At 32.8% G+C, this 10,000-nt stretch overlaps 1 protein-coding gene across 2 annotated transcripts in view; it reads right to left on the bottom strand.

The window, feature by feature from the left end:
• Nucleotides 1–10,000, bottom strand: part of LOC137656832 (tetraspanin-9-like) — a 96,651-nt gene that overhangs the window by 6,556 nt on the left and 80,095 nt on the right. For both annotated transcript variants that reach the window (XM_068391157.1, XM_068391156.1), the window contains 4 exons: nucleotides 4,124–4,190; nucleotides 3,525–3,716; nucleotides 2,509–2,694; nucleotides 864–969 (listed from right to left, as the gene is read on the bottom strand). In XM_068391157.1, the coding sequence (XP_068247258.1) occupies nucleotides 864–969; nucleotides 2,509–2,694; nucleotides 3,525–3,716; nucleotides 4,124–4,189 (550 nt within the window). In that variant the 5' untranslated portion in view covers nucleotide 4,190. The remainder of the gene's footprint in view (nucleotides 1–863; nucleotides 970–2,508; nucleotides 2,695–3,524; nucleotides 3,717–4,123; nucleotides 4,191–10,000) is intronic.

The following is a 10,000-nucleotide window of genomic DNA, read 5'->3' as shown; positions in this document are numbered from 1 at the left end:
TAAAAGATCAATAACAAAGTCTTGTGCCATTCCTCGTTGATTGAAATGTATATATATATATATATATATATATATATATATATATATATATATATATATATATATAAATATATATATATATATAGTTTTATATATGTATATATATATATATATATATATATATATATATATATTAATGAATTTTTCCAATGACAAAAACCAATTTCCCGACAGCTCAGTGCTTGAAAACTATTAATGACATCTATAAACTATTGAAATGAAGGTTTTCAACGACTAAGACCAATTTCTAGTCGGCCCAATGTCAGAAAACGATTTCTGACATCTATAAGCTACAGAAATGAAGTCTTAAAATGTCTTAGATTAATTTACAGATAACCCATTGCTTAAAAATCGTTTTTGACAGCTATAAGCTATAAAAATTAAGTTTTCCAATAACTAAAACCAATTTTCCAGATAGCCCATTGTGTAAAAATAATTTTGGGCAGCTATAAGCTATAGAAATTACGTTTTCCAGTGACTATGGCGATTTTCCAGATAGCCCAGTGCAAAAAAAAATATTTCTGACAGCTATAACCTATAGAAATGAAGTTTTAAAAGGACTTAAGACCAATCTTCAAATAGCCCATTGCTTAGAAACAATTACTGACAGCTATAAGCTATAGAAATGAAATTTTCCAATGACAATGGCCATTTTCCAGATAGCCCATTGCATAAAAATAATTTCTGACAGCTATAATCTATAGAAATGAAATTTTCCAATGACAATGGCCATTTTCCAGATAGCCCAGTGCCAGAAAATGATTTCTGACAGCTATAAGCTATCGATTACAAAGGACTATCAAGTCCCACAGCTTTTAACTAACCTGGATTATGTACATATTTAGGAAGGCAACAGGCTCGTGGCACCCAATCCTCTCTAGGCCAGGCTGCTATGTTGTACCAGTCACTGGGTCCCTCAACGCCACAACACTGCAATAAGGATTTCATATCAGTAATTTTTTAAATCAATATGTAAAAAAAAAAAAGAATGAAAATGTTACAGGAGACTTATAAAGGCTAGTGAATACCTCTAGAAAAAAAAAAACATTATTGTATTTGTGAATTACTTGTATCTACAGTATTTGTATTGTTGTAAGAATATAGTCTCAAACTGTATTATTATTATTATTATTATTATTATTATTATTATTATTATTATTATTATTATTCAACATGTGCTTACACGCGAATAGAACAGGCCATATTGCCACTAATATGATATGCAGTTTAAAGGTCGCTCATGAATGGCAGAGGCAAGGTACAGTGACATTGCCGCAGCAAGCAGGACAATGGCCTAGCCTAGAGACTGACCATATATAAATATGATCAGCCCCAAAGGCCCCTCTCCACACAAGCTAGGACCAGGGAGGGCCAGGCAATGGCTGCTGATGACTCAGCAGCTACACCTATAGGCTCCCCAAACCCCCCATCCTTAGCTCACAAGGATGGTGAAGTTACAGCGACCAAAGGAACTAACGAGTTTGAGCGGGACTCGAACCCCAGTCTGGCTATCACCAGGCAAGGACTTTACCGACAGGCCACTATAACTCAAGGATAGAACGACCACTTGTGAAACAGCGATAATAATTCTGCAGAATGATTCCTGCAAAAGCAACAATCTTCTGAATGGCAACCAGAAGGAAGAATAAAGTTCATTGTTATGAGCTTCGTTACATAAAAGAATTTTATCGAAATTTTTCAAGAACATGTCAAGGTATATTGGTATAATCCCTACGTATGAGTTTAAGCATTCACCTCCTAATATTCTAGCATGCTATACTTGTAACCATAGATGTACATGTATTACGTATACACTCGCCCATAAATTTGCTCTTATATAAATAGATACAGTGAGGGCCTAGACTCTGCCTAATTCCCCACTTGACCTATTTGAAAATGCAGGATTAATCATTCTACTTTCTGCATCTGACCTGTTGAAACCGTGCAATAGCAAATATTCAATACCAAATTTAGAGTTCTCATCTACCATCTGTTCAAACTAATAATCTTCCGAAGATTGTACAAAGACGAGGATGGTACAAGCCACCTTGCACTTGGAAATTCTGCAGGAGCGGATGAAAGAAAAGAACGCCGAGTTAGATACGTATTTCCGTACTCTCCCCGTACTGTCTACGTACTCTTTGGCGGAGAGAGTACGAACGCCGCAGATAGGGTACGGATCGTAGTGGAGGCAGCGTGGAGAGAACGGACGCTGGCGTATAGGCTACGCGTACAATTATACAACACGGATTTTGCTCATTTGCACGGATTGGCCAAGCTACTAGAGCATGCAATCACATAAAATTTGGCTGCGGATCACAGCGGATGGGGCCGAACATGCACAAGGATGCCACAGACGCAGTACCCATACCGTACAGATCCCTTGCGGATGCACCATCCGCGGATTCCCGTGCATAGGTGTGATATGAATTCAAGGAAATCCTTTGTTAGCCATCTCCCAACACTCACCCTGAACTTAGCCTGGAGGTGGTTCCATGTGATGCCAACAGCGTTCTCGTTCGTTTCGTTGAAAGAGCGTCGGATTCCCGCCTGCAGTTCGGAGATGAGCGTCGAGGAGACTTCGGCCCTGAATGCAAATGCCAGAGTCCCAGCCACGAGTTGCAGGGCGAAGACGACGACCACTAAGCTGAAGTACTGAAAGGAAAATAGATTATAACTTCATTTCTCCATCGTCTTGATCCATAGAGCATTCCAAAATTGTTGCTAGATGTTATGGCTTTAGTTTACTGCCGTGTATAAACTTGTAATGATTTTTTTTTTGTATTCATCGTCTGAAGTTACAGAAAAGTTGTTAGATAGTGAGAGATGAAATTGGCTTTAATGGAAGAAATAGAATGATACAAATCAAAGAAAATAGAGTGATGTGGTAATCCTAGCTGAACTGTTCAGATTCATATCGAGAAGTTTTTCTCTATTCTGAACTGGTTTCAAGCATTCGTTTTTTTTTATCAGTTTCACTATGTGAAGCTTAACGGTATTAATTTTCAATGTTTAATTTATTTACATTTATTAATGATTTGGTTTTATTTTAAGAGATATGGTTAGATTTAACAAGAAAACTATAAATGTGTCCAATCATCTAATCATAAAAAAGGTAAATTTTTAATAAAATTTGAAATTCCCTAACAATCTAGACTCATTTACATCACGAACAGATCATCTACATGTATTCATAACTATATTCACTTCACAACATGTTTTTCAAGTGTCCCTTTTCATGTAAATATCCTTAACAGAGGAATACAATTATTACGTATAGTTATTTAGCAGTTCACCCTCAAAACAAAACAAAAACAAGGCCAGTATTACTTCACAGCACATTTACAGGCATGTTAATACTCTGAAATACAAATTTAATATGAAACGCCTTTACATCATCACTATTTTCACCACAGGTTCAGACCATCTCGATATAGCCAGAACAGAAACCTTCCTCTCCAGGACATTAGTGCTCATCTCCTTACCGTGATCAGCATACATCGGCTCTGGAACCAGGACCCGCAGCATCCACAGAAGGCCAGGATAAAGGTGATGACTCCTGCGGCCAGGCATAAGGAATCTGCAGATATGGCGGCGTACTGATGCAGGAGGGACGCGTAGCCGCCATATGCCAGTCGGAGCCATATCCCAGCTCCTAACATGGAGCAACCCACGACCTGGAATAGGTGTGGAATGGTCAGGTATGTTTGATATACATTAAGGGAGTTGGTGTTTGTATGTGCATTACATATTTATGACTGCATGTTTTGTTTGTATGTACATTCACAAACACAGGTTTGGTTATGTATTTATGATGGTTTAAGTATTAGCAGATGCATACATATGAAAATATGTATACACGTATGTGCATTCTCATGCATAGGTGTACTAAAACTCAACCTCTACGTAGCTATTATGACAGCAGAAACATATTTATCCACAACAATATATAATTTTCATACACTGTAAAGGATTAAAAGCAAAATTGCAACATGTGTAAAAGTATCTTATCAAAGCGTATGAATTCCACGTAATTGATAACAATATTAGTAGATATTAACGTAATAACTCAAAGACCACTTACCCACATGAAGGTGTTCAGAACACACAGCGTGTGGCGAACGCAGGTAAAACCCGTTCTTCCTGCCATCCTGCAAAAAGACGGAAATGAAAACATAAGAAAAGATAATGAGAGCTATCGACAAGTTTTATTTCTTATTCGAAGACGGCGTCAATGACCTTAGATGTCAGGATGCCAGAAAACGTTAAATCAATCAATCAATCTTATTCGAAGACGGGCAGGTCAATACAAAGAATATATAGAAAAGAATTTTATATTCCAGTGTACACGACCTGTCAAAAAGGTCTGCTGAATATTTAAAATATTTAGATAGATATGCACGCACACGCACCACCCTTCTCCCCAGGGTAGGACTACTTCCTCTCCCCCGAGGGAGCTGGTGTGACCGATATATATATATATATATATATATATATATATATATATATATATATATATATATGGTAATTGTTTACAAAACCACGTTCTCCATTTACTCCAAAAATAATGCAATCCTGCAGTTCTCATATTCTTGGACAGTAATTAGGTGATTATTTAAATTCTGGGAAAGCAATGATTAGCAAAATATGTTGAGGAGGGGGGAAGGGGTTATAAAAAGAAAATACCTCGGTTTCCTCACTAAACGACTTGGAACTGACGTGTCAACATAGTCAACCAAACAGAATTCATGATGCCAGCGTACATTTGATACTTAACAAAAAATTGAGTGATAACTCAAAAGTGTCACTATTTGTAAATTGCATATTTTATGGACACTTTTGAGTAATTAATCCATTTTTAATTGAGTATATTTTGAATATACAGTATATCAAATGTACGCTGGCATCACGAACTTCTGTTTATGTACGCTGGCATCACGAATTCTGTTTGGTTGACTATGTTGACATGTCAGTTCCAAGTCGTTTAGTGAGGAAACCGAGCTATTTTCTTTTTATAACCCCTTCCCCCCTCCTCAACATATCTTGCTAATTATTGCTTTCCCAGAATTTAAATAACCACCTAATTACTGTGCAAGAAGATGAGAACTGCAGGATTGCATTATATTGGAGTAAATGGAGAGCGTGGTATTGTAAACAATTACCTTATATGTATATATATATATATATATATATATATATATATATATATATATATATATATATATGTATATGTATATATATATATATATATATATATATATATATATATATATATGTATATTTATGTATGCGTGTATATATATATATATATATATGTGTGTATATATATATATATATATATATATATATATATATATATGTATATATATATATATATATATATATATATATATATATATATATATATATATGTATATATATATATATATATATATATATATATATATGTATATATATATTTACATTTCGAGACACTTGCTCTTTTTTAGATAGGGAGATGAAAAAATCAGTAAGGATTTCAGAATTAGTTGATGTTAGAAGGGCATACTATAAGGTCTGCCTTTGGCTCCACATCAAATATTACTGTTGATTCTAATAAAAAGAGGAAAGGAAAATTAACTATTAATTAGCAGCCATATTAATTAAAGACCAGGTAAATCAACGAACAAGTAAAGAACGTGTAAAGGATTATATCCCGAGTCAGCGGGAGGTTAATAAAGATAGGTTTGTTTTCATATCTGGCAAAGTGGGAAGGAAATATAAACAGGTTAATCAAGGGACAGGTTATATTAAAAAAGGAAGTTGTTTTTTATATCTTAAAAATTGAGAAGAAACTATAGACAGGTGAATCAAGAGCTTGAGTTAAGCGAAGAAACTGTTACTCAGACTTGGTAATTATACGTGACCTAGTACCAGGTCAAGATGTAAGATATAAGGAAAGTAGGAAACAACGAAAAGTTTTATTCTTTTTTTCTTCAAGTTACTACCTTTTACAACCGAATGTCTTATATTTTGTTATTAAAATCACAAAGACAAACCAGAGAAAGTTTAGTACTTCAAGGAAATACCATTATTATTATAATCCTAGTCATTATTATTATTATTATTATTATTATTATCATCATCATCCTCATCATCATCATCATCATCATCACAGCAACAATCCTAGTCTATCATCATCATCATCATCATAACAACAAGAACAACAACAATAATAATAATAATGATAATAATAATAATAATAACCAGGCCTTAGAATCCTTTTTGTTACGCTGTAGCGATGCGGTAGGTATACGCAGAAACAATGCGTCAAGATGCGTAACTATCAGCTTCAGAGGGAAAGGTCAGTTGTAAATATTGAAATTACCGGTCATCTTAGCCATAACACATCACGACAGACCGAAACCTTGATATTAAGTCTCTCTCTCTCTCTCTCTCTCTCTCTCTCTCCTCCCTCTCTCTCTCTCTCTCTCTCACTTTGGTGACTCAAGACTGAATCGGTAAAAAACTCATTTAAAAATGTCTTCTTATTTATGCCGTATCATTGTTTCTTTCATTTATTTCTTAATCCTTTATTTATCAATGTCTTGCTTATTAATCTATTCAGGTATCTAATAATTTTCATGAATAATATTTGCAAAGGTGTTAAAAAAACCTAAAAGGACATTTCTTGAAACGCAAAACGAAAGGTAAACATTACTATCTAACAGACAAAGTAAGTTTCAACTCCACGTTTCAGTGTTACATTTCTTGTACATGGGGCGTGCTTGGGAAAATTAAAGACGCTCAAACACAATACCGTCTTTAAGTGTAAACACGGTCACCACTGTTTGACTTCGCATACAACGACACAAGAGTTATTAATGCGATGATATTACTTCGTAAACAGCGATAAAATCAGTTGTGATCAGAGCTGTGTGTAATCACGTAGCCAATGAACACAATCTCGAACATAATATTTTTTAGGTGATAGGAAATGTGGGTGAAAGAAGAATGAGGGCAGTGAGCTAGCTAACTATGGTAGTGAATAGTCTGGAAAGTTAAGTGGTAGTTAGAGTAATGTAATGTTTGGTTTAGCTACATTTTCATTTATATAAAGGTTGGGATTGGTAACCAACACGCAAAAGGGTAATGCGTTGTCACGGTAAAAAATAGTTCGAATCCATGATTGGGTACTATAAGGATTACTGCTCATAGTGTGCGCACAACCATGACTTCTGGATAATGGCCTCTACACTGTTGGGTCAGGTTAGGATAAGCAATTACCTGCATAATGCGTCCACATCTCTGTCTTTTCTTCTTAAATAAGGGTTCCTTTACCTATGGATAAATAGTGTGACTTGGATAATGCTAGTTGCAATGCACAGTATCCTTATTCCTTTTTTTATCCGATTGACATTTGCAACTGCGTAGAGTTTGACGGTACATGGGCGGCTGTAGTCCTTTGAACGTTCATTGGACATGGCATGGGGCTAGCAACTTCACCTCGTGAAAACTTGTCTTTTGTCTCTACCCTTCTTAGGAGAGTCTGATAAAATTGCATTTATATACAATATATATGTATAATATATATATATATATATATATATATATATATATATATATATATATATATATATATATATATATGTAGACGTTGACTCACAAATAGTTTATAATACTTAATCCCCTTTACATTTGGAATTCAAATGTAAGTGCACGAAACGGAACCAGATCTTTTAATACATGCCAATGGACAGCCAATTAGAGAGCCCTCCATAATACCGGATTTGAAACAGCTTCAAATTAAAGGATTTACAATTAGAATGAACTTCAAATTAAGGGATATGCAAATGTAAACAATTTCATTTTAGGGGATTTACGATTAGAAACAACTTAAAATTAAGGGATTTACGTTGAGAAACAACTTCAATTTATGGGACTTATGATTAGAACCAACTTCAAATTAAGGGATTTACGATGAGAAACAACATCAATTTATGGGACTTATGATTAGAACCAACTTCAAATTAAGGGATTTACGATTAGAAACAACTTCATTTTAGGGGATTAATGTATAGAAACAACTTTAATTTATGGGATTTATGATTAGAAACAACTTCAAATAAAGATATTTACGATTAGGAACAACTTCATTTTAGGGGATTCACGATTAGAAACAATTGTAATTTAAGGGATTTATGACTAGAAACATCAAATTAAGGGATTTACGATTATAAACAACTCTCAATTTATGGGATTTACGATTAGAAACTTGAGATTTAAAGATTTATGGTTAGAAACAACTTTAAATTAAGGGATTTACGATTAGAAACAACTTTAAATTAAGGGATTTACGATTAGAAACAACTTTAAATAAAGGATTTGAGATTAGAAACATCTTCAAATTAAGATATTACGATTAGAAACAACTTCAATTTAAGGGATTTACTATTAGAAACAACTTGAGATTCAAAGATTTACGATTAGAAACAACTTCAAAAAATGGATTAGCTATTAGAAACTACTTCAAATTAAGTAATTACGATTAGAAACAACTTCAAATAAAGGGTTTGCGATTAGAAACAACTTCAAATAAAGGATTTTCTATTAGAAACAACTTCAAATAAAGGATTTTCTATTAGAAACAACTTCAAATAAAGGATTTTCTATTAGAAACAACTTCAAATAAAGGATTTTCTATTAGAAACAACTTCAAATAAAGGGTTTGCGATTAGAAACAACTTCAAATAAAGGGTTTGCGATTAGAAACAACTTCAAATAAAGGATTTTCTATTAGAAACAACTTCAAATAAAGGGTTTGCGATTAGAAACAACTTCAAATAAAGGGTTTGCGATTAGAAACAACTTCAAATAAAGGGTTTGCGATTAGAAACAACTTCAAATAAAGGATTTTCTATTAGAAACAACTTCAAATAAAAGGTTTGCGATTAGAAACAACTTCAAATTAAGTGAATACGATTATCAAGAACTTGAGATTTAAAGATTTGCGATTAGAAACCACTTCAGATAAGGGATTTATGATTAGAAACAACTTCAGATCGAGGGTTCCATGCCAATCACTTAGTCCTCATCATTCAGGGATTCACTCTAACGAAACAGCACAGCCAGTTGCAAACGCAGAACAATCCATCAGTCCCCAGAGTTCCATAATCACACGTATGTTAATCGCAATGCCCTCATTAATTATTCATAAACACTCACAGGTACATTTTCATATTCCGCTGACGTTTACGCTCCAGGGATGTAAACACGATGTTGTAGATGTGATTTTTTTTTTTTGCAGAGTTTTTTGGTGATTCGGTTCCACATCATTTGATCAAGGATGTCTGTCATCTTGTTAGGTCCGTCACAGTTGGAATTTGCAAACATTAATTCATTCAGCATTATAATCATCCTGTTTTTTTTTTTTTTTTTTTTCTATTTAGAATTTTGGCGGTTGTCGTTGTGGTCATATTGGGTTCGTCCAGTGGAACTCATTACATATATATATATATATATATATATATATATATATATATATATATATATATATATATATATACAGTGTATATATATATGCATATATATATGCATATATATATATATATATATATATGTATATATATACAGTATATACAGTATATATATATATATATATATATATATATATATATACTGTATATATATACTGTATATATATATATATATATATGTACATATATATATATATATATATATATATATACTGTATATATATATATATATATATATATATATATATATATATATACTGTATATGTATATATATATATATATGTACATATATATATATATATATATATAATGTACATATATATATATATATATATATATATAATGTACATATATATATATATATATATATATATATATATATATACAGTATATATATATATATATATATATATATGTATATATATACAGTATATATATATATATA

Source organism: Palaemon carinicauda, chromosome 17, assembly GCF_036898095.1.
Source record: "Palaemon carinicauda isolate YSFRI2023 chromosome 17, ASM3689809v2, whole genome shotgun sequence".
Taxonomy (NCBI): domain Eukaryota; kingdom Metazoa; phylum Arthropoda; class Malacostraca; order Decapoda; family Palaemonidae; genus Palaemon; species Palaemon carinicauda.
This window is presented reverse-complemented; position numbering and strand designations above follow the sequence as displayed.